This window comes from Narcine bancroftii, chromosome 10, assembly GCF_036971445.1.
Source record: "Narcine bancroftii isolate sNarBan1 chromosome 10, sNarBan1.hap1, whole genome shotgun sequence".
In the NCBI taxonomy this organism is placed as follows: domain Eukaryota; kingdom Metazoa; phylum Chordata; class Chondrichthyes; order Torpediniformes; family Narcinidae; genus Narcine; species Narcine bancroftii.
The window spans coordinates 43786243-43812553 of record NC_091478.1 but is presented as its reverse complement, the minus strand read 5'-3'; the positions used below and the strand labels follow the sequence as shown (position 1 = coordinate 43812553).

Sequence of the window (26311 nt, the reverse complement as noted above, 5' to 3'; positions counted from 1 at the left end):
TCATTACGCGTCTTCATCCCTCAGTCTATTTTGTAATTGTTCTGCAAATTTTCGTGCTTCTTCTGGATCCGAGAATAGTCTGTTTTGTTGTCCTGGAATAAATAGTTTCAATACCGCTGGATGCTTTAGTATAAATTTATACCCTTTCTTCCATAAAATCGCCTTTGCTGTATTGAACTCCTTTCTCTTCTTTAGGAGTTCAAAACTTATATCTGGATAAATGAAGATTTTTTTCCCTTTATACTCCAGTGGCTTGTTGCCCTCTCTTACTTTTTCCATTGTCTTCTCCAGTACCTTTTCTCTTGTAGTATATCTTAGGAATTTTACTAAAATAGATCTTGGTTTTTGTTGTGGTTGTGGTTTAAAGGCCAATGCTCTATGTGCCCTTTCTATTTCCATTTCTTGCTGTAGTTCTGGACATCCTAGGATCCTAGGGATCCAATCTTTTATAAACTCTCTCATATTCTTGCCTTCTTCATCTTCCTTAAGGCCCACTATCTTTATGTTATTTCTTCTGTTATAATTTTCCATTATATCTATTTTCTGAGCTAACAGTTCTTGTGTCTCTATAACTTTTTTATTAGATTCCTCTAATTTCTTTTTTAAGTCCTCTACCTCCATTTCTGCTGCTACTGCCTGCTCTTCCATCTTGTCCATTTTCTTTCCCATTTCTGTTAAGGTCATATCTATTTTATTCATTTTCTCTTCTGTGTTGTTTATTCTTTTTCTTAAATCATTAAATTCTTGCGCTTGCCATTCTTTAAATGAATCCATGTATTCTTTAATAAGAGAAAGTATATCCTTTATCTTGCCTTTCCCTTCTTCTTCTATTTCACTGTACTCTTCCTCTTCCTCTTCTTCTTCCTCTGGGTTGGCCATCTGTTGTTTCTTTGTTGCCCTTTTCTTCTCTTCTTTCTTGTTTCCATTGTCTTCTGTGTTCTCTTCTTGCTGCAGGTGTTCTGCAGCTGTCGTTGCCGGCTGTGGAGATCGACTCCCCAGCTGGTCATCCCTCCCGTCGGTGTGTTTTTTTTCATGCGCACCGCGCACTTTTACTCGGCTCAATGAGCCATTTTTGTAGTCCACTTTCTACCGACCTGAGGGAGTGGATTTCTCTCTCCACCGCGGGCCTCTTCGAACAGGTAAGGCCTTCTCCTTCTTCCTCTGTTGTCTTCTCTTCCTCTCTTCTTACCGTTGATTTCGATTTTTCTTTTTTTGTCGCCATCTTCTTTCCATCTTTATACTCATTTTTCTTTAACTTTTATTTCTGTGCCTTTGTGTTTTCCTTTGTTTTTTCCGACTTTTCTGGAGAGGGCTGGAGTTCACCGTCCGGCCACTACTCCATCACGTGACTCCCCAATAAATAACTTGTTGAAGCAGAAAAAAAAGTTAGTTCTGCAGTGAAATTAACAGATAAGACAGTCATCGATGAAACAGAAACAGATTTCGAGATGTCTCCAGTGTGTGCAGGAATGAAGGGGATAGAAGAAAAGTGGGCCAGTGAAAACAGTGCAGATCAAAATAATTTCAAAGGATTAGAAGTCGGTTATAGTGTTCAGTAGTTGGAAAAAGGATTTATCTCTATCCAGAGCAAACGTGATAGAAAAACAAGTTTTTGGAGAACTTCTTTTCAAAAATAACTGTGGGCTGCATTGGTCCAATGTACAAGATAAAAACTGGAAATGTCTATTTGTTGACCGTTATGTGTGCCGTTTCCAGGTTCACTGAAACATTAAAGCAAAAAATATGTCTGGGGCTCTAGAAAAATGTTTCAGTTTGTTTGATTTTGCTACGTACAACAACCCTTTTTTAATTATATTTGGGACTAAAGGATTTCTGTTAGCACTAACACAGGAACAGCAATGGAAAATTCACCAGACAATGGCAAATTCAAAATAACAGTTTTTATTAAACTATTATTAACATAACATTTCTTACTTAACTTTAAACTTAACCCCACTATACGTAAATGTTAATGAATGTGCGTATATAATTCAAAATCCCACTCTGAAAAGTCAATCTTTAAAAATTTAGCATCATTTTAGTCTTGTTTGAAGGTCTTAAATTCTCAGTTCAGAAATAATAATAAAGCATTTTTAAGTATCATATCTTCAGTCCTCTTTTACTCACAATGTGGTTTTCCACACAAAGAATCTGCCCTCTTCTCAAAGGCAGCGAATGTGGCTATTTTCTTCCACAATGAAATCACAAACCAAACAAGGGTTAAATGAAGTGGCCAAACACAAAAATAGACCCAGTAGAAATCGATCCTCTTTTCCAAAGAGACAGCAAAGTGGCCTTCATTAATTCAATAGCCACTGGTTCTGTATCCCCCTTCCAGGAGTAACACATCGCAAACAGCACCAATTCTTGTTACTGTAACTCAACCCTATCTTATATATTAGTTGAGATTATATGCTGAAGTGTTTGGAGTTGAAGTTGAACCCCCCAAGGCCTGATGACTTGAAGGCAAAAAGCACTCCAGTTGACACCTTCCTTACTTTGCTGAAGGAGGTTGTTTACTAATTACAAGTTATTACTGGTCACCTTGAACTGTACACATTATGACAACCATGTCATTCCTTCCTGTTTTATGGAAACTTAACACTGTCTCATCCAACTGAACCATAGAGCACTACAGCACAGAAACAAGTCCTCCTCGGCCCTTCGAGTCCATGCCAAACCATTGTTTTTTTGTTGCCTAGCCCCACTGACCTGTACCCCGTCCAAGCAATTGTTCCACATGGATCTCAAAATATATCACACTTCTTAGAGCTCCTAATCTGTTAAATCCTCACTCAATAAAGACTGATTGTGCAGCAATTTGGCCTTCTGATCCATGTGTCCCTCAGATTGTTTCCTAACTGCATGCCACAGCTGATGAAAATACCATTGGCTCCCTCTATGTAACCTCCTCCTGCTATGTGGGGGCCAATAACATTATTTCTTCAGCCCAGACTGAAGACACAATGAACCAGCAGACTGTTTCTCTCCCCCCAGCCCACCCCCAAAAAAAGGTTTCTGCTCAGTAATTATGAATCAGCAATAAATCTGGCCTCATTCCCTCAGTTATCTATCCTTTTAACTAATCCCAGAGCTGCAATGTTGCTGTTCCCATGTGTTAAAAATCATCTTGCCTACCTTTGCCCATTAATTTTCTACAAAGAGATTTATATCCCTCTGCAGAAAATTTGATAGCAGCAGAACAATCGATATTAAACTCATTGCTATGCTTGAAACCAGATTTGCAGAGATTAATTTTACTTGTTTATATCTTCCTATTGGCACTTAGTAACTTTGGTGAGTTGGCATTAGTAACAACGAAAACTTGCTTTTTTATAGCATATTTTATAGTCAATATCCCCAACTCTACTTTGTCAATCAAAAGAAATGTAGGTTAAAATAAGTAATCTTCCTATTCTTCCCAAGTTCCATCCCTGTCATGACTGAGCTCTCAAGCAAATGTCCTTCCCTCTCCCCAAGCACATCTGGTCTTGAGGATCAGCAGACCTGCTGCAATTCAAATAGGTTACAAGATTACAAGAGGCATAGATAAGATAAGCCGCTCTCAGGTGGCGAGAATACCTGACTGTAAAGCCGCCTATTCTACCCCAATGCAGCTGTCGGGTGGCCACCTGAAAGTGGAGAACCCAGCCAGGAGGAGGACTAACCTAACCCTCCTCCTGTAGGTATATTTGCCGTCTCGGAGAATCCTCCATTGCACTGAAAGCAGCAGTGGGACTATGGCCACAGTCCACAGGAGCCTCCTTCAGCCGGCATGTTCAGGTGACAGAAAGGCGTCTTCTCCGCACCCACCTGAACGTCCCAGCTGCATTCTCCCAGCCGCGTCTGCCAGCGCATTATCTGCGTCCAAGCACCTGAAAGCGGCTATAGACAATCAGCACCTTCCCAGGATGGGAGTTGCAAACAAAGTGAGGGGAGGGAAGTTTAGGGGAGACATTAGGTTTAAGTTTTTTTACACAGAGAGTTGTGGGTGCCAGAGGTCTTGGTGGAGGCTGGAACAACAGGAACATTTAAGAGACTTTTGAACAAATAAAGAGTTATAAGGTAGCAAGGGTTTCATTTTATGTATATATAGGTCGCAAAATATTATGGGTTGATGAGCCTGTACTGTGCTTTAATGCTCTATGTTCTGTGTACCTCTCCCACTCGGTCCATCCACTGAAACATCCATTCGGCTGTTACACCTACAGGGAAAGGCAGAGGAAATTCAATCTTGAAATTCAGAATGGAATCTTTCACAATCGAAATAGATTTAGTAAAGCGTATGAATTGTTTGAGGGAGAGTCCCACTGATATCACTTCATGATTGCAGGGGGAAAGGGACAATCCAGAATGAGCCTTGATCATAAAGATGTCAAAAAATCCAGGCACAAAGTAAATTCCCTGCTGGAATGTTAATTGCTATGAGGTTAAGGACTTTACATGAGGTGTAAATTTAACTGGTTCTTCTTTGGTGTACCAACATCCTGTTTTGCTCTTGTGTTAATAACTGATAAAATTATATGAACTGAATTGAATTGATTCTTGCCATGCATTGAGATACAGTGAAGTTTTGTTTTGTATGCTATCCAGATAAGTCAGCCCATATTTAAGTACAGCAGATGGTGCAATAATAAAATGAATGTGTAGTGTTACAATATGTCAAGAGGAGAGGGCATTATGTTACAAAGACTCAGCGCAGGATTTTAAGAAAGGGATTGGGAGGTCCATTTAAGAGTCTGATTACCGCTAGAAATGAAGTGTCTTGATGAAGAATTCTGTCCCAAAGCATCAATCATTCCTTTCCTCCCATTGATGCTGCTCAGCCCATTGAATTCCTCCAGCAGATGCTGCCTCCTGTGGGTCTCCACACAATCCTCCACTCCTGCAGATCACATTTGCTGCCTGCTTCCACCAGCACAAGAGGCATTAAAATTGTACTAGCACCAAAACCCCCCACCCCCCAAAAAAAAAATCAGTCCTTCATTCTTCCACAATGGTACCTGGAATCTTCCTTCATCAAGGATAAGTTTTGACAATTTTGACCAAAGTTCTTCCTGTCATTTAAAACAATGGAACATATGAAATAGGAGCAGGAGTAGGCCATCCGGCCCATCGAGGCTGCTCCACACCATTCAATGAGATTGTGGCTGAGATGATGATGGGCTCATCTCCGCCGACCTGCCTTTTCTCATTATCCCTTTGTTTCCCCTACTGTGTAAAAATCTATCCAAACTTGCCTTAAATATATTTACTGAAGTTGCTTCCACTGCTTCAATGGGCAGCAAATTCCACCCTCAGGGAAAAGCATTTCCCCCTCATCTCTGTCCTAAATCTAGTGTCCCCCACCAATAGGAACAACTTGCCTACTTCGATGGCTTTCACAATTTTATACCTTTTTGTAATATCCCCTTTCATTCTAAATTCATGGGCACAGCCCCAGATAACTCAATCTCTCCTCATAGGCAAATTATGGAGACTACATAATTTCACTGATTATAGGCCTTTGATGTGCAAAAATTGGTCCCTTTTTGCCACATGACAGAGTGGAAGGGGGGGAGGGGATATACTTCAGAAATATTGACTGCGCAACTTGAAGATGTGAAATGGTTAGATTAGATTCAACTTTATTGTCATTTTGCCAAGTAGAGATACAAAGCCAATAAAATCCAATTAGTGTCTAACCAGAAGTACAAAAGATTAGTGCTGTTTGCAAGTATCTGCGAATAAAAGCAAACACTCCATCAAACAAACAAGTATAAAAGTCCTGACAGTACAATACTGCTCAGCGCTGTGCTTTAAGGTTCAGCAGGGCCACAGACTCAGGAAAGAAGATCTTTCTGAGCCTGATGGTTTGGGAGCGGAGATCAGAAATGATGCCAATCCTCAATTTACAAAATGATTGTGTCCCTGGAAATTGTTTAATCGGGTTTTGGTTCAGTATATTCTTATGGCAGGGGTTTCTTCTCAGGCATTTCTTAAGGAGAATGGATAACTTGCTATTACTGTGGTTCTTCAGGTTCAGGGGTGACTGATGAGGCCAATGTAGGCACCACAAGCTCTTCCACAGGTGGGGCAGGAGTGCCTGTTTCGATGGGCAAGAGAATGATTCATTACTAATGTAGAAATCACAGAATCTTCCACAGATGGGGCAGACGAGCAAATGATTTATAAGGTATTTCTGCCACATCCACCAGCTCCATATCAATAAGGTTCTCAATACCAGACTGGATGCTCATTCCCCACTTGAGTGATCAAGTGTCAGAGATTCCCAGGAGTCAGTGAGGCTATTGTACTTCTTCAAGGAGATTTTGCTCTCATCCTTAAATCTTGCTAAGGTCTTCTTGCCGCAGAGCTGAGATAAGAGATTCTGTTTCTGATGTCATTGTTGGGAAGGGGATGACATGGCTTTTTGAGCTGGGGCACTACTTTTGGCTATTTATCTTTTCAGTGAATGGGGGAATGATTCAGAGACAGCGTTGGTGGTGTGTCCATGCCTTTCAACATTCAATACGTTTCAATGAGATCCCCCCCCCTCATTCTGGCAAATACCAATGAGTACAGGACAAGAGCCATCAGGAGTTCACTCCTGGGATCATTGTTGTGAACCTTCTCTGAACTCCCTCTTGGTCAGCACATCCTTTCTTCCATGGGAAGCCCAGAGCTGCTCAGAGAACTCCAAAAGGTCTCAGCAGGGCCTGAAAAGTCTCAACATCATATCCCACCTCTTATGTTCTATTCTCCTTGAAATGAATGCCAGCATTACATTAGACTTCTTCATCACCAGCTCAACCTGAAAGCTTACCTTCAGGCTATCCTCCAGGTCAGAATTGGAAGCTGAAGCAGAATCAGATTCAGAATTTATTATCATGAACAAGTCATGAAATTCGGTTTTGTGGCAGCGTCGTAGTAGAAACATACACATTATAATTCATTGATTATTCTGGAATCTGATGGCAGCGGGGAAGAAACGGTCTTTGTGCCATTCAGAGCTCATCTTTAGGCTCCTGCATTTTTTCCCCGATGATAGTAGAATGAAGAGGGCATGGTCTGGATGGTGGGGGTCTTTGAGTATAGAAGCTGTTTTTTGAAGACACCGCTTCATGTAAATGTCCTCGATGGAGTGAAGACTTGGTGCCTGTGGTGTCGCAGGCCAAGTTAACAACCCTCTGGAGTATATTCTTGTTCCGAGGGTTGGCACCTCCATAATAGGCAGTGATATAACCAGCCAAAATGCTCTCCATGGTACACCTGTAGAAGTTTACAAGGGTCTTTGGTGACATACCGAGCCTCCTCAGACACTTCTCAAAGTATAGCTGCTGGCGAGCCTTCTTTGTGATTACATCAATGTGGAGGCTCCAGGACAGATCCTCGGAGGTGTTGACACCCAGGAATTTGAAGTTCTTGACCCTCTCCACTACTGAACCCTTGATGAGGACTGGGTTGTGTTCCCTTGACTTCCTCCTGAAGTCCACAGTCATCTCCTTGATTTTGTTGACGTTGAGTGCAAGGTTGTTGTCATTACATCATTCAACAAGCTGATTAATCTCCCTCCTGTACACTTCCTCATTGCCGTTTGTGATTCTGCCGTCAACTGTGGTGTCATCGGCAAGCTTGGAGATAGCATTGGAATTGTGCCTGGCCACACAGACATGGGTGAATAATGAATAGAGCAGTGGGCTAAGCACACATGCTTGGGGTGCATCTGTGTTGATGATCAGTGAGGAGGAGACGTTGTTTCCAATCTGATGAGAAAGTCAAGGATCCAGTTGCAGAGGAGGGTACAGAGGCCTAGGGATTGGATCTTCTTGACCAACACTGAGGGAATAATGGTATTGAAGGCCGAGCTGGAGTTGATGAAGAGCAGCTGTGTGTATGAGTTGCTGTTTTCGAGGTGATCCGAGCTGAGTGAAGAGCCAGCGATATTCCATCTGCCATGGAGTGATTTTGATAATAGGTGAATTGCAGTGGGTCCAGATCTTTGTTTAGGTACATGTTAATTCTGGTCATGATCAGACTTTCAAAGCATTTCATCACAGTAGAAGTTAGTGCTACTGGGTGTTAGTCATTGAGGCAGCTCACTCTACTCTTCTTGGGTACTGGGATGATTGATGACCATTTGAAGCAGGCGGGAACCTCTGACTGCAGCAATGAGAGGTTGAAAATGCCCATGAACTCTCCGGCTAGTTGGTTGGTGCAAATTTACAATACCTAGGTACACTGTCAGGGCCTTACGCCTTGCGAGGATTCACCCTCTTGAATGATGTTCTGACTTCACTCTCAGGCACAGATATCACAGGGTCCTCAGCCTTTTTAGGGATCCTAGTGGGCACTGTTTGGTTCTTCTCAAAGTGGGCATAGGTGGTGTTTAGCTCATTGGATAATGAAGTATCACAGCCATCTATAGTGTTTGCCCTCGCTTTGTAGGGTGTAATGGCCTGCACTCCCTACCATAGCTGGTGTGTGTCCGTCTCTGTCTCTAGCTTCCTCCAGAATTGCCACCTTGTTTCAAGTCGTACCTGGCCTTAAACACCCTTGCTCTTGTTTTCAGCAGGTTGTGAATTCTCTGATTCACCTAGGGCTTCTGTTTGGGGAACATCCTGTATTTGTTCGTGGGCACATACTCATCTGCGTAGGTTTTGATGAAGTCAGTGACACCTGTTGCATATTCATTCAAATCTATGGATGAGTGCTTGAATATGTTTCAGTCCACTGAATCAAAGCAGTCCTACAGTCGTTCCCCCTTCTCCCTCAACCATACTTTTGCCGTCTTCACCACTGGTGCTGTGGTCCTCAGTCTCTGCTTTACGCCGGGAGGAGAAGCACCACCAGGTGATCAGATTTGCCAAAGGGCAGTTGTGGTACAGCTTGGAATGAGTTCTTCATGATGGTGTAGCAATGGTTGAGTGTGTTGGTTCCCCTGGAGGATTATCAGAGATTATCAGAGACTTGTTCAGGTTGGCCTGATTTGCAGTCTTCCACAATGATTGGGAAGACCTCAGGATGTGCTGTTCCACTTTGCAACTGGGAATTTTCAATTTTCTCCTCATTTAAAAAATATTCAGCTCATTTATTTCTTCTGCCAACATGCATGACCATACCCTTTCTGATATTGTATTTAATTTGCAACTTCTCTGCCCATTCTCCTAATCTGTCTAAGTCCATCTGCAGCCTCCACATTTCCACAACATCACCTGCTCCTCCACCTACCTTAACACATCATCTGAAAACTTGGATTCCTCTCTCTTAATCTCCTGGCATGGTTGTATTACAGAGGAGACACTTGACTATATGGCCTCCAATTGATATTGTACATCTCTGCAAAAGTATGCACGGTTCTGGATCCCAGAGTTTGAAGTTAATACAGAAGGGAGAATGGAATTACAAGGGCAGTGCTGAAACAGAGGGAACATAAGCATGAGAAAAGTACAATCTGGAAATGAGGAAAGAGAGGAGCAAGAGAAAACCTTATACAGGTCATTAAAAGTTTGAAAGAATAATGGAGAAAATGATGGGACATTGAAGGTGCAGAGAAGTCAGGGTTGGGTTTTCCATGCACGTGTTTAACATGTTAATTTAATTTCTAATTATTTTAAAATTTAGACATATAGCACGGTAACAGCCATTTCAACCCATGAGCCCATGCTGCCCAACTTACCCCCCATTAACCTACACCCCCAGTACATTTTGAACGGTGGGAGGAAACCGGAGCACTTGAGGAAAGCCCACACAGACACGGAGAGAAGGTACAAACTCCTTATAGGCAGGCTGGGATTTGAACCCTGGTCCCGATCGCTGGTGTTGTAAATGTGTTGCACTAACCCCTACCCCAAACATGCCACATATTGTGGTTGGTGAGTCAGGGGAAAATATATCAATGTGGTGAAAACTGAGAATTGGAGAGGACAGGGTGCTTCTCATTATAAGAGTTGAGTGTATCCAGGAAAGAAATGAGATTTCAGTGTTGGTAAGAGAAAATATCCTTGAGGACATCAACTAGTTGGAATTTGAAAACAATAATGGATTTGCTCAATATTTGAGCATTTTGCAGACTACCTAAAGGAGTTTAAATTTTAAGTTTTTAAAATAAATTGTGACATAAGGCCATTTCGCCGACGAGTCCATGCTGCCAAATTTACACAGAATTAATCTATGTCCCCAGTACGTTTTGAATGGGGGATGCAAACTGCTGCACTCGGAGAAAACCCATGCAGATATGGGGAGAATGTACCAGTTCCTTTCAGACAGCACAGCATTCGAATCCTGGTCCCAATTGCTGGCGCTACAAAGGCGCTGTGCTAACCGCTACGTCAACCGGAAATTTGAAAATAAGTAATTGAGATGTGCATGAAGGACAGAGTAGTGTTGGTAAAATGGACTGAGAAATGGTGGATGGATTTTACTCTGAATAAATATGAGGTGATATATTTTGGGAGCACCAATAAGTCTGGGACATAAACCTTGAATGGTAAGACCCTTGTGTTGAGGAACAGGGAGTTCCTGCTATGCACTTCCAAAAATCCATGAAGATGGCAGTGCACGTAGATAACGTGGTTAAGAACCATATGAGATGCTGGCCTTCATTATTCGAAGCACTGAATATAAGAGCAAGGAGCTTGTACTCCAAACTTTACAAAGCATTGGCCAGATCTCCACTGAAGCACTACATGTAATTCTGGCTGCAAGGCCTCTGGAAAGGTGTGACAGTGCTCAGAGTGGAGCATCTCAGTTATGGGGAGGCTGGAATAGAGGGAGGGGTAAGACGTCTTCTGATTGAAATTATATGCGGTGTTGTTAGGGCAGACCAACCATTCTCAATGGAGCCCAGTATGCCCCCACTGGGGGCTCCAGCACATTTAAGGGGTTGGGGGGAGGGGGGGCACCCAGACTGAAATCATGACATATTTTTAATGTTGGAGAGAAGTTCAGAAGAAACCAAATAAACTTGACTGCTTCACAGGGAAGGGGGCCCATAAACTTTGAGGAGAGTCCAAAGGGGACCACCGCCAAAAGGAAAGGTTGGGAATGGCTGGGGTGGACTGCAGGAAGTTTTTTTCCTTTATTAGGGAAAACGTAAACTAGATGACGTAGATGTAGGGAAAGGGGTAAGAGATTTGGAAGGGGTCTGAGGGGAGATCCTATTCACTCATCATGTGATAAGTACCTGGAATACGCTCCCAGAGAGAGCGGTGGAAGCAGTGTCCCTGACACCATTTGTCTAGAGGAGCACCCAAATCACCAAGACAGAGCAGGTTCCTGGCCAGATGCTGGTAGATGGTCTGGGTTTGCACAGTCACAGTTGACTGAATGGCTTGCCCCGTGCTTTCGGAAATAAGTAGTTGGAAATGTGGAGTTGCTGACCATGACCGTCCAATTTTATATTGATGCACTAACTTCTACTGTGATGAAATGCTTTGAGAGGTTGGTCATGGCCAGAATTGACACATAATAAGCGAAGATCTGGACCTACTGCAATTTTCCTATCATCACAATCACTCCACAGCAGATGCAATATCACTTGCTCTCCACTCAGCTCTGGATCACCTCAAAAACAGCAACTCATACACACAGCAGCTCTTCATCAACTACAGCTAGGCCTTCAACACAATTATTCCTTCAGTGCTGGCCAAGAAGCTACAAACTCTAGGCCCCTCTACCCCCCTCTGCAACTGAATCCTTGACTTACTCATCGGAAGGCCAGTCAGTATAAATTGGAAACAGCATCTCTTCCTCTCTGATCATCAACCCAGGCACACCCCAAGGCTGTGTGGTTAGACCACTGCCCTACTCATTATACAGCCATGACTGGTTGGCCAGGCACAATCTGCAAGTTTGCCGATGTCATCACAGTTGACGGCAGAATCACAAACAGCAATGAGGAAGCATACAGGAGGGAGATAGATCAGCTTGTTGAATGGTGTAACACCAACAACCTTCCACACAACATTAGCAAAACCAAGGAGGTGATTGTGGACTTCAGGAGGAAGACAGGGGTGCACAACCCAGTCTTCATCGAGGACTCAGTAATGGAGAGGGTCAAGAACTTCAAATTCCTGGGTATCAACATCTCCGAAGATCTGTCCTGGAGCCTCCACGTTGATGTTAATCATAAAGAAGGTTCGCCAGTGGCTATACTTTGTGAGGTGTTTGAGGAGGCTCTGTATGTCACCAAAGACTCTCATAAACGTCTACAGGTGAACCGTGGGGACCATTTTGGCTGGTTGCATCACTGCCTGTTATGGAGGCGCCAACTCTCAGGGCAAGAATATACTCCAGAGGGTTTTTAACTTGGCCTGCGGAATCACAGGCATGAAGACTTCACTCCATCGAAGACATCAACATGAGGCAGTCTTAAAAAAACAACTTCTATCCTCAAAGACCCCCACCACCCAGACCATACTCTCTTCACTCTACTACCATCAGGGAAAAGGTACAGGAGCCTAAAGACAAGCTCTGAACGGCACAAGGACAGCTTCTTCCCCGCTGCCATCAGATTCCGGAATAATCAATGAACCATAGACTCTGCCTCACTTTTCATGCACTATTATTTTTACATTTTTTTATAGTAACGTTGTAAGATGGTTATAATATGAATGTTTGCTCTATGACACTGCCACAAAACACCGAATTTCATGACTTGTTCATGACCATATATCCTGATTCTGATTCTGATTTGCAGATTTCAAATCTTCAACAACCTTCCTTAAAAGGGAAGGCATGCTGACCACTGAGAGTGAGTGGGTCTATGTGAGTGGTGGGGAAAGCTTTCTGCAAAAGAGAATGATCACTTTTTTGTTGAACTGACATGCATCTTTTACATTTATTATCTCTTTTGGGTCTTACCTACCCATGTGGCTGCAGCAAGTAAGAATTTCAGGGCATCTGTGCATTGAACTTGTGTATATGACAATAAACTTTCATCATCCCTTATCAACAAACTCACCAGAAGAAAATTACTGTCACTTGGTAAATCAGGGACTAATAAAAAGCTCCTGCGCAGTTTTGTCAAGGCAAATTGCTTTTTGACAAATTTAGTTATTTTATTTGTCGAGGTAACAGATAAGAATGCCCAAGAGCATTAGTGGCTAAGAATATAAACTTTCAGAAGGGAAGATTTACAAGGATGTTAGCAGGACTAGATGATCTGAGTTACAGGGAAAATTTTGGAACAGGTTTTGTCCTCAGAGCATAGAAGAATGTGGAAGACTTGAAAGTGGTATACAAAATTATGAGGGGGGTGGATAGAGTAAATGCAAGCTCTGAGGTTAGGTGAGGGCATGGGTTAAGGATGAAAGGTGAAATGTTTAAAGGGAACTTGGTGGGGTGGGGGGGGAAGCTCTTCATGTTGTAAGAGCGTGAAACCAGCTGCCAGCTGAAGTGATGAATACGGGCACCATTTTGACATTTAAGAAACATTTGGAAAGGAGCACAGCATGTGATCGATTGTTCTCTATACAATATATTGCAAAATATTTGCAGAGAAACTTCCAGAAAGTCTCTCTCTCCAGAGAACAGTTAGCTGCTTGTTCTTGGGATTCAGTATATGTTTTAAAAAAAAGTGCTGCCTTGATAGGTTTTTTGTTTAATAAAACACTTTCTCAGTTTAACACTGGCTTCCCCTTTTTATTGTTGTGGGAGAAAAACTGATAGCAATGAAGGACCCAAAGTTTTGTTGAGTTTAACAGAGTTAGTGTAGCGGTCAGGATGACAATTAGGACCGCAGTTAGCGCCATGCTATTAGAGCAGCTTTGATCTTGCTTTGAACTCGCTGCTGCCTGGAAGGAGTTTGTACTGTGGGAGATTCCGCTGGGGGCTTGGGTTTCCTTGAGGCGTGGGCGTGCATGGTTTGTGAGTGACCTTCAGCCTCCTGCTGCCAGCTGCTTCCACACCGACCTCGCTGCTGTGGCCTCCTGCATGTCACAAGGAAGTCCAACACAAGCTTGGGGAACAGATCTCATCTTCATGTCGCAGCTTTTCAGACTCAACATCAAATTCTATTACTTTAGACCAGATCTTTCCTTCCATTTGTATCTGAAGTGCCCATTTCTTCCTGTCGTTCATCTGTGCTTCTGCCTTGATGTTTTTTTTTTCTCTTTAGTATAATCTTCGTGATTATAATAGTATTATAATTGCCGTGACAATTATGTATTTTTTTCCTCTCTACCGGCTGCGTTTACTCATTTGGTCTCTTCCTACTGAAAGAATTCCTGTTCAACATTCTCTACAACTGAGGCCAAGCTGTTTCTCTTTTCCAGTTTTGACCAAATGGTTGAGTGGCCTACACATGATCCCTGTTCACATGCTGTATATCATTAAAATTGAGCTGCAGTCTGGAAAGTCCATTGTGGACAAGTAATCATTGGGATTATGTTTTGGTGAGGGTCTCCCTCCCTGTAGCTGATGTTTCTCATCAGTATATAATCCCAGAGAGTATATAATGTCAGAAAATATGTAATGCCATACTATTCCATGTCAGGCAGTATATAATTCCAGACAGTAGATAATATCATAGTATATAATTCTGGACAGTATATACAGATAGTCCCCAAAGCATGATGGTCTGACTTACGATTTTTCAAAGTTACGATGGTTTGAATCCGTACTGTACTTTGAATTTTGACTAAGCCAGTCTATGATATTCAGTATCTCCCAACAGCCCCATGTTGGTCCCCACACTGATCCCACTGCCCCGCTCTCTCCTAACAGCCCCGTATTGGTCCCTAAACTGATCTCACTGCCCCACTCTCTCCCCACAGCCCTGCATTGGTCCCCACACTGATCCCACTGACCTGCTCTCTCCCCACAGCCCCATGTCAGATCCCATACCAATCCCATTGTCCCACTCACTCCCCACAGTCCATGTCGGTCCACACATTGATCCCACTTGCCTGTCGGTCCACACATTGATCCCACTTGCCTGTCGGTCCACACATTGATCCCACTTGCCTGCTGACTCCCCATAACCACATGTCGATCCTCAACCTGATCCTACTGCCCCACTCTCTCCCCACAGCCCTGTGTCGATCCCCACACTGATCCCACTGCCCTGCTCACTCCCTTCAGCCCTGTGTCGATCCCCACACTGGTCCCACTGCCCTGCTCACTCCCTTCAGCCCTGTGTCGATCCCCACACTGATCCCACTGCCCTGCTCACTCCCTTCCGCCCTGTGTCGATCCCCACACTGATCCCACTGCCCTGCTCACTCCCTTCAGCCCTGTGTCGATCCCCACAATGATCCCACTGCCCTGCTCACTCCCTTCAGCCCTGTGTCGATCCCCACACTGGTCCCACTGTCCTCTTTTGACTTATGATGGGAGTGTCAGAATGCAACCCCATTGTAAGTTGAGGACTGCCTGAGAAGCCAGACAATATTATGCAAGAGAGATTACAAACAACAGACTTTAATTCTCTCATCTCTCATTTAAACCTAATCTATCACATATAGAAGCTTCCAACAACAGATGGAAGGGTCATAAAAAATGAATCAAGCTCGATGAACTATCTGTTTAATGACGCAGTGAAAAAGAAATCCTTTAGATGAGATTGGCGATTGGGATTGGCGACAAATAGGAATCCATTCACATGTACACTGGCCAGAGCAGGATGTACAAACCACGAGCTCCTGGATCAGTTCATTCATCATTTCCCTCCCGAGACTGGAAAATTGAAACCTCTCTTTCTTAATTTCCAAATTTCATCACAATGGGAAATAATTCCATTCAGCCCATTCAGTGTATCCTGGCTCACAGAACAATCCCATTCCCCCTTTTTCCATTTGTTACCCGACAACTGCAATTTACAACAACCAATTAACCTAGGAACCTATGTGTATATGGGATGTGTGATGAAAACAGGACACCTGTGGGGAGCCAATGCAGCCAAAGAGAGAACATGCAAACACCGTGTAGGTCTCTCAATCACCACGCTGCTGTGCTGCTGTTTTCGTAGCCTTCTCTTGTGTGGCACTTTCCTCACCACTTCAAGTTCAGCAGGCAATTTCCCTTCCAGTGTCCTAGTGACATCATGCAATCCCCCTGTTACCCCAGTGCCCAGGACAGGAAGGTAGATCCCCATTCCTTCTAACCAGGCATGCAAGCTCCCTTACTTTGCCAGTTATCTGAAGAAATAATGTTGGGCAGTAGATAATGCCATAGCATATAATTCCGGGCAGTATTTGGTTGCTTAACTCTTCTAACAGCATGGTAACAGTCCATTTTGGCCGATGACTCAATGCCGCCCAATTTACACACAATTAACCTACACCCCTGGTACATTTGGAATGGTGGGAGGAAACAGGAGCCCCTGGGGGAAACCATGGAGACTTGGGGAGAACTTTTTACAGACAGTGCAGATTTCGAACCCCAGTCCAAATTGCCGGCGACGTCAGCTATGCCAACCGTGCCCCCCTTCTACACCAAGAGAAGGCTGCATAGAAGAAGATCAGAAGTGGAAGACGATGCACAGTAAACGTTTATAACTATTGCAGCACCAGCAAATCCAGGTTTGAATTGGTGTAAAGGAGTTTATACGTTCTCTCCATGACCTGTCTGGGTTTTCTCCACGTTCTCCGCATTCCTTGCACCCTCCAAGAAGTACGGGGCTGTAGGTTAACTGGGCGTAATTGGGCAGGATGGGATCATTGGGTAGAATTGGCTTCTACTGTGATGTAAATAAAATGGTTTACTGCCTACACAGTCCCCACTCCTTACAATTCACACCCTCGAGATTATTCACTTGTCAGGGAAGTTTCACCTTCAATGGCGACAAATGGACAATTTTAGCCAAGAATGTAGATAACTTCAGGATGCAAAGGGGGAAGGTTGAATCTTGCTATATTAATTTATTCAGGTCAGACTAAAAATGGCCCAGTTACTCAAATGCAAATCAAATATGACATAAATGTTTTAGTATGTTTCAGCAGCTTGGGATGGACTTACAAATAGTTACCACTATTTGAACAGACTGATAATTACTTAGAGACTTAAACTATCTAATATTTTAATTTCAGCTGCTACTTTGTGGGATTGCTCAGATAACTTTCCTCTTTTGTCTTTGCAGGTAGCCAACCTGGCTTGCTCAATGTCAACCAACAAAGAAGGAATCAATATTATTCAAATGGCAGGGCATCGCATAGAGACCATGTGTCCACAGGTATGAAATACATGTTTAAAATGTGCAGTATCTGAAAAATATGCATGATGATTAACATGGAAGCTGAAAAATGTACAAAAGAAGCAACTAGGGCTGGCATTGATTGGGTTATAAAGCCACAGAAATAAGCCCTTTGGCCTTTCTTGGCTGTGCTGAATAATTATTCAGCCGAGTCTAAATGATCTGCATCTGGACCATACCCCTTTATACCACTCCTATCCAAGTACATATCCAAACTTTTCATAAATGCTGAAATTGAGTCTGCATTTACCAATTCGGCTAGCAGCTCATTCCACATTCCCACCATTCTCTGCAGGAAGAAGTTGCCCCTTGTGCTCCCTGTAAACATTTTACCTTTTACCCTTAACCCACGTCAGTTTAGTTCAGTGGTTCTCAACCTTTTTCTTTCCACTTACATATCACTAGTGCTCTGTGATTAGTAAGGGATTGCTTAAGGTGGTATGTGAGTGGGAAGGGAATGTTGAGAATCACTGCTCTAGACCCAATTGGCACTGAAATATTTAGCGTGAGAAAAATTGTCATTGGCTCATTTGCTTTGGAGTTATGAAACCGTGCACATAACGAATCAATTGGGGATGTTAAAACAGTGATTTTCAAACTTTTTCTTTCCACCCACATCCCACCTTAGGCAATCCCTTATTAATCATAGAGCACCTATCCATAGGGATTACTTAAAGTGGTATGTGAGTGGAAAGAAAAAGGTTGAAAACCACTGGTCTAGTTTCTATCTCTACTTACCTAAATGGGAAAAATCTCCTTGCATCGATTCCATCTACACTCATCATAATTTTGTATACTGTAGAGCTCGTCGAAAGAACCAAAGACTTGTTGATCCAAACCAAGGCTTTTATTAGCAAAAGACCGGAGCTCTTCACAGGTGGCCGACCAGTCCGGAATGATCCGACCTGGCTAGGGACACAACCCTTTAAGGCCCAAACAATAGGTGTGGCTTAGCTCTCAGCCAATCGCTGTAAGCACAGTCTAGATACAGTAACTATATACACTATGTACATTGGTGATAGATCTGTACTATCACATTCACCCCTTCTTGGAGAATTGACCCGGGAAAAAAAAAAACAAAAACGAGGGAGAGAATGAAAAGGAAGGGGTAGGTCAAGGACTGTAGCGGTCAGGGGGTCTGACCATCCGGCGTGACCGCCGTGGTGCCGGGATTGGGGTCGCTGGAGTGGTGTCACCAGCGGGCTCATCGGGTGCGACTGCTCCGTCACTCAATTCCCCAGTCGTTTTGTCGGCAGGGTGGCCCGAGTCATTGGGGTGCTGTTGGTCCTTCTGTTGCGGCACGGGGCCTGGAGCATAAGGAGTTGGGGGGTTTGCTGGGTCTACCGCGTCCTGAGCTAGGTCCCGCACCGAAACAGTGTCCTCCCGCCCGTCTGGGAACTCCACGTATGCGTAATGTGGGTTCGCGTGGAGTAGAGTCACTCGGTCGACCAAGGGGTCGTTCTTTGAGTGCCGGACGTGGCGTCGCAAAAGGACGGGGCCAGGGACGGTGAGCCATGCCGGTACAGTGGTTCCCGATTCGGATTTCCTCGGGAAAAGGAACATCCTTTCGTGGGGGGTGGCATTTGTTGCAGTACATAGGAGGGAGCGGATGGAGTGTAAGGCACTAGTGAGAACCTCCTGCCAGTGAGAGGTGGGGAGACCTTTAGACCGGAGAGCCAGTGTAACCGCTCTCCATATGGTGGCATTCTCCCTCTCGACCTGGCCATTACCGCGTGGGTTATAGCTCGTGGTCCTGCTTGAAGCAATACCACACTCCAGAAGGTACTGTTGCAGCTCTGCACTCATGAATGAGGACCCCCTATCACTGTGGATGGAATTGGGGTACCCGAAGATGGTGAAAATACTGTGAAGGGCCTGTATCACTGAGGTGGCAGTGGTGTCTGGGCAGGCCACAGCGAATGGGAAGCGGGAGTATTCGTCGATGGCCGTAAGGATGTAGGTATTACGGTTGGTCGACGGTAGGGGTCCCTTAAAGTCTACGCTAAGACGCTCGAAGGGGCGGGTGGCTTTGATGACGTGGGAGTTATCCGGACGGAAGAAGTGGGGCTTGCATTCGGCGCACACCGAACAGGCTCGGGTCATGGAGCGGATCTCCTCAACTGTGTAGGGTAAGTTGCGCGCCTTGACAAAGTGAGCAAACCTAGTGACCCCTGGATGACAGAGCGCCTCATGGAGTTTCCGTAGTCTGTCCATCTGTATGCTGGCGCACGTCCCCCTGGAGAGCGCGTCAGGCGGGTCGTTGAGCTTACCAGGCCGGTACAGGATGTCATAGTTAAAGGTGGAGAGTTCGATTCTCCATCTGGCGATTTTGTCGTTTTTTATCTTACCACGCTGGGTGTTGCTGAACATGAAGGAGACCGCGCGTTGATCAGTCAACAGTGTAAAGCGCCTCCCAGCGAGGTAATGTCTCCAACGACGTACCGCTTCAACTATGGCCTGGGCCTCCTTCTCGATCGAGGAGTGTCTACTCTCCGGACCCTGGAGGGTTCTGGAGAAGAAGGCTACAGGCCGACCGGCCTGGTTCAAGGTGGCTGCCAGGGCGAAGTCGGATGCATCGCTCTCGACTTGAAACGGGACAGACTCATCGATCGCGTGCAGCGTCGCAGCAGCGATGTCAGATTTGATTCGATCGAAAGCCGCTGTGGCTTCGGTCGAGAGGGGAAAAGAGGTGGTCTTGATAAGAGGACGTGCCTTGTCGGCGTAGTTTGGAACCCATTGGGCGTAATAAGAGAAAAGGCCCAGGCAGCGTTTGAGAGCTTTCTGGGTATGTGGGGGGGGTAAGTCCATTAAGGGACGCATGCGGTCAGGATCTGGCATGACTATCCCGTTTTCCACCACACAACCTAGAATAGCGAGTCGTGTGGTCCGGAAAACACACTTGTCCAAATTGTAAGTCAGGTTTAGCTGACGGGCAGTTTGAAGAAATTTGTCTAGGTTGGCGTCATGGTCCTGCATGTCGTGGCCACAGATGGTGATATTGTCCAGATACGGGAAGGTAGCGGTTAGCCCGTTCTGGTCCACCATCCTGTCCATTTCCCGCTGGAAGACCGCGACACCATTTGTGACCCCGAATGGTACCCTGAGAAATTGATATAGCCGCCCATTCGCTTCAAAGGCCGTGAATGGTCGGTCCTCGCAGCGGATCGGGAGCTGGTGGTAGGCCGAACGTAGGTCAATAGTGGAGAAAATGCGGTACTGGGCGATCTGGTTCACCACATCCGTGATGCGTGGCAGGGGGTACGCATCCAGGAGTGTGAAGCGGTTAATGGTCTGGCTATAGTCGACCACCATCCGTAGTTTTTCCCCATTCTTGACAACCACCACCTGGGCTCTCCAGGGGCTTGAACTGGGTTCGATGATGCCCTCATCCAGCAATCTACGCACCTCACTCCTAATGAATTGCCTGTTTTCGTAACTATATTGCCGACTTTTGGTGGCCACAGGCTTCCAGCCAGGGGTGAGGCTTGCGAAGAGTGCTGGCGGGGCAATCCGGAGTGTGGAAAGGCCGCAGGATTGGCCCCGGGGCACGGGGGCGGGTTGCTCGGGTGCTTCGGGAGTGGGGCGATGGCAGACCGAGAGGGGGGCGTGGGGTCCCCCAAAGTGTAGGGACACCATTTGGAACTGACACTGGAAGTCTAATCCCAGCAACACTGGGGCGCACAATTGGGGAAGGACGAATAATTTAAAGTGGGTGACCGTCACGCCCTGTACTTCCAGCGTGGCGATGCAATACCCCTTTATCCCAGTCGAGTGCGACCTCGTCGCTAATGAGATCCTCTGGGTAGTGGGGATAATGTCAAGTCCCCAACGGAGGGCCAGATCTGGCTGGATAAAACTGTCAGTTGACCCAGAGTCAAATAAGCAATTGGTGTAGTGTCCATGCACTTTAATCAGTTCCATTGCTCTGGTGAGGGGATGAGAGCATTGCTGGTTTAATGTTATTGAAGCAGTTGACAGGCGAGTTTTGCGCGATGACGTCACGCAACGGGATGACGTCACACAACGGGATGACGTCACGCAACGGGATGACGTAGTCAACGCTCGAGGAGAAGGTTGGAGAACCTCCCGGAAGTGCTGTTGTGGCAGGTGAATGGTAAGTAGTGGGGTTTGTAGTTGCTCGTGATCGGTGGTCGGGCCCTGGCGGTCGTCAGCGATGGACGCTAGGGTGAGCACCTGGTTGGCCGCGGGGGTGGCTGCGGCGGCGGTAGCGTCGGCCCCGGGGGTGTCTGTGGCGGCAGCAGCAGCGGCGGTAGCGTCGGCCCCGGGGGTGTCCGTGGCGGCGGCAGCAGCGGCTGTAGCGTCGGCCCCGGAGGTGTCCGTGGCGGCGGCAGCAGCGGCGGTAGCGTCGGCCCCGGGGGTGTCCGTGGCGGCGGCGGCAGCAGCGGCGGTAGTGTCAAGTGTTCCGCACGGGGGCGAGAGGCAGGCCATCACCATGGTTGCGACGGTGGGTTGCCCCTTCCGGGTTCGGCGTCTCCGTGACGTCAGGCGTTGCCGTGCAGGGGAGCCCTCGCTCTCATTGGACGAGAGCTCTGGGGAAGAAGAGTTTGAATGGGATAGTGGCGGTTGAGCTTCACACGAGGCACTGTGTTTGCTGGCGGCCATTTTAGACCTACAGACTGCAGCAAAGTGGCCCTTTTTAAGGCACTTCTGGCACCTGGCTTTTCTTGCTGGGCACTGGGATCTGCTGTGCTTGTCCCTCCCGCAGAAATAACATTTCGGGTTCGCACGGGGCAGGGTAGCAGCAGCCGACAGGCCGTCAGGGGTAGGGTAGAAGGGCACTTTACTCACATCAGAACGAGGGGTCCAGTCCCTAGAGAGCTCGGTGGATTTTAAGGCTGCATCCTCCATTGTGATTGCAATCCGGGCCACGTCCTCTAGTTTTTCTACCCCTTGTTCGAGCAAACGCAGCCTCACTTCGTTTGATCGGAGCCCAGCCACATAGGCATCCCGGACGAGGTCGCTAGTGATCTCGGCAGCAGTTTTGTCCACACAGTTACAGTCCTTGCCCAATGCCTTTAATACTTGTAAATATGCTCTGCTGGACTCACCGGGCTGTTGCTTCCTCGACGCAAGCACGAGCCGGGCATGAACTCTGTTCACCGGTTGATCATACAGTCCTTTCAGTACCTTTATGGCTGCGGTGTAAGTGGTCTCATCCTGGATGTTCTCGTAGACTCTCAAGGACACCATAGACAGCAATGCTGTTAGACGCTGGTTATCCTCCTCTACCTGAATGAATCTCAGGAAGTTTTCAAAGTTCAGCAGCCAGAAGTTAAAGGCTTTGAAGGCTGTAGCTGACCGTGGGTCGATATCAAGTTTTTCTGGCCGAGTTAAACGCTCCATCCCTTTCAAAAAAAAATTATTTTTGCTAATAAAATTGTAGAGCTCGTCGAAAGAACCAAAGACTTGTTGATCCAAACCAAGGCTTTTATTAGCAAAAGACCGGAGCTCTTCACAGGTGGCCGACCAGTCCGGAATGATCCGACCTGGCTAGGGACACAACCCTTTAAGGCCCAAACAATAGGTGTGGCTTAGCTCTCAGCCAATCGCTGTAAGCACAGTCTAGATACAGTAACTATATACACTATGTACATTGGTGATAGATCTGTACTATCACATATACCTCCATCAAATCTCCCCTCATTCTTCTACTGTCCAGGGAATAAGTCCTAACCTGCTTAACCTTTCGCTGTAACTGAGTTCTTCAGGTACCAGTAACATCCTTGTAAATCTCACCTGCACTCTTTAAATCTTATTGATATCTTACTTGTGGTTAGGTGACCAAAACTGTGCACAATATTTCAAACTTCAGCATAGCATCACAGCTCCTCTGCTCAATAATTGGATTTATTAAGGCCAATGTGCCAAAATTTCTCTTTACCACCAGCCTATCTGTCTGTGATGCCACTTTCAGGGAATTATGAATCTGTATTCACAGGTCCTTCTGTTCTCCCATACTCCTCACTGCCCATCAGTTTACCATATATGTCCTAACTTGGTTTGTCCTTCCAAAATACAACATCTCATATTTGCCTGAATTAAATTTCATCAATGATTTTTCAGCCCATTTTCCCATTTGGACCAGATTCCTCTGCAAGCTTTGAAAGCCTTCCTTGCTGTCCACTATACTCCTGACCTTTGTGTCATCTGATCCCATTTACAACATTATCATTCAGATCAGTGTTAGAGATGAGAAGCATCAATGTTTTCAGCATCGATCCCTGAGGCCCACCACTAGTCACAGGCTTCCAGTCAGAGAGGCAATCATCCACTACCACTCTCTGCCTTCTCCCGCAAAACCTATGACTAATCCAATTTATTACCTCAGCTTGAACCCGAGAGACTGAACTTTCCTAACTAACTTCTCGAAGGTCTTTACTAAAGTCCATGTAGATAATATCTGTGACCTTTTATTCACCAAACTCAAACATCTCTATAAGTTTGGTTGGTCCAGTTTTGGTCACCTAACCACAAGTAAGATATCAATAAGATTTAAAGAATGCAGGTGAGATTTACAAGGATGTTACTGGTACCTGAAGAACTGAGTTACAGCGAAAGGTGTATTCCCTGGACTGTAGAAGAATGAGGGGAGATTTGATAGAGGTATACAAAATTATGATGGGTGTAGATAGAGTCAATGCAAGGAGGTTTTTTCCCACTTAGGTAAGTAGAGATAGAAACTAGACCAGTGGTTCTCAACTTCTTTCTTTCCACTCACATACCTCCCACACACAAAGCCATATTGACTTTCCCTAATCAGTCCCTGTCTATCCAAATTATTGTATATCCAATCTCTTGGAACACAGTTAGTGCAACACTGTTACAGTACCAGCTATTGTGATTGGGTTTCGAATCCTATGCTGTCTATAAGGATTTTGTACATTCTCCCCATGTCTGTGTGGGTTTTCCCCAGGGGTTCCGGTTTCCTCCCACCCTTCAAAACATACTGGGGGTGTAGGTCAATCAGGTGTAATTTGGCGGCACGGGTTGTGGATCAAAAGGGTCTTTTACCATTTAAATTTAAATTTAAACTGGCCTGTAATTTACTGGGTTATTATTGGTGCCCTTTTTTTAAACAACGGGTCAATATGAGCTGCCATCCATCATCCGAAACCTCACCTGTGGTGAAGGGTATTTTAAGTATATCTGCCAGGTCCCCAGCAATTTCTACACTAGCCTCCCTCAGGGACTGAAGAAATGCCTTGTCAGCCTAGGGATTTATCCACCCTCATTTTCCTTAAGACAGCAATCACCTCCTCTTTTTGAATCTGTTTTGGTTCCATGCTTGTAAGCCTCACTTCCATACTTACTGGGTAAATTCAGGTACAAAAAATCCATTTCCAATCTTCCCCATCTCTTTCGACTCCATACACAGCTGACCACTCTGATCTTCAAGACGACCAATTTTGACCCTTACCATATATTTGCTCTGAATATAACTGTGGAAGTCTAAGGATTTGCCTTCACTCTATCTGCCAAAGCAACCTCATGGCTCTTTTAGCCCGAGTAGTTTCATTCTTAAGTTTTTTTTAATTTATTTTTTTTACCCCTCTAGTAACTAATTTATTCCCTTTTGTCTATACCTCTTCTCAACCAGATCCCCATTATCCCTCAAAAACCAAGATTCCTTATGTCCATTCACTTTGTTTTTAATCCTGACACATTCTGTATTCTCAAAATTTTAGCTTTGAAGTAATCCCACTGAGCAAGCACAGCCTTGCCAGAAAACAACTTATCCCAATCCACACTTTCTAGATCCTTTCTCATTTCCTCAAAAATGGTTTTTCTCCAATTTAGAATCTCAACGTGAAGACCAGACCCAGCCTTCTCCATAATTATCTTGATATTAATGGCATTATGATTACAAGACCTGAAATGTTCCCTTATACACACTTCTGTCACCTATCCTATCTTGTTTCCTAATAGGAGATCTAGTATTGGTACCTCATTATATTGATTTAGAAAACCTTCTGAACACATTTGACAATCTCTAACCCACCCCACTATTTAGAGGATGGGAGTCCCGGTCAATATGTGGTAAGTTAAAGTTACCCTACTACCACAACTTTGATTACTGCAGCTGTCCTGCTATCTCTCTAAAGATTTGCTTCTCCAATTCTCGTTGACTACTGGGTGGTCTATAATACAACCCCATTAATGTAGCCATACAACATAGAACACTACAGCACAGTGCTGACCCATATACAGTAAAACCTTGTTAGAACGCGGTCGTTGGGGTCCAAGATCTCATACTGCGTTAGGTCTCCTCTCACCCTTCTACACTCCAAATCTTGCCTCGTAAGACTTGTTTTCCAATCCAGGTAACATCCTGGTAAATCTTCTCTACACCCTCTCCATAGCTTCAACATCCGCCCTATAACGAAATGACCTGAACTGAACACAATACTCTAAGCGTGGTCTCACCAGAGATTTGAGGATTTGAAACATGACCTTTCTACTCTTGAACTTGATCCTCCTATAAATAAAGCCCAGTATCCAATAGGCCTTCTTAACTATCCTATCAACCTGTGCGGCAACCTTGAGGGATGTATGGATTTGGACCACAAGATCCCTCTGTTCATCCACACTCTTAAGTAGCTGACCATTAACCATGTACTCATCCTTCTAGAATACACTTATCCAGATTGAACTCCATCTGTCATTTCTTCACCTAAATCTGCATCCTGTCTATATCCTGTGGTAACCTTCAGCTCCATCCACAACTCCTCCAACCTTTGTATCATCTGCAAACTTACCCATCCTTCTGCCTGTTCATTATCTTTCCGGGTCCTCAGTTCCACCCATATAGTCTCAGCAGACAATCCCTCTTGTCTGTCCTGACTGTGATATTTTCCCTGATGAGCAATGCCACTCTTCCCCCTTTCATCCCTCTCCCTCTACTGCATCTGAAACAACTGAACATTGAGCTGCCAGCCCTGCACCTCTTTTAACCAAGATTCATTAGTGGCCACAATGTCATAATCCCATGTGCTAATCCATACTCTAAGCTTGTCTGCCTTTCCTACAATACTCCTTACATTGAAATAGACACACCTCAGAACAATTTTCCCACTATGGTTCAGTCTTTGTATGTAGTCTTAATATAATTTTTTAAAA

At 45.0% G+C, this 26311-nt stretch overlaps 1 protein-coding gene across 16 annotated transcripts in view; it reads left to right on the top strand.

The window, feature by feature from the left end:
• LOC138744504 (catenin alpha-3-like) overlaps positions 1 to 26311 on the top strand; it is a 1801283-nt gene that overhangs the window by 1118100 nt on the left and 656872 nt on the right. For all 16 annotated transcript variants that reach the window (XM_069900796.1, XM_069900799.1, XM_069900809.1 and 13 more), the window contains one exon: positions 17060 to 17152. In XM_069900796.1, the coding sequence (XP_069756897.1) occupies positions 17060 to 17152 (93 nt within the window). The remainder of the gene's footprint in view (positions 1 to 17059; positions 17153 to 26311) is intronic.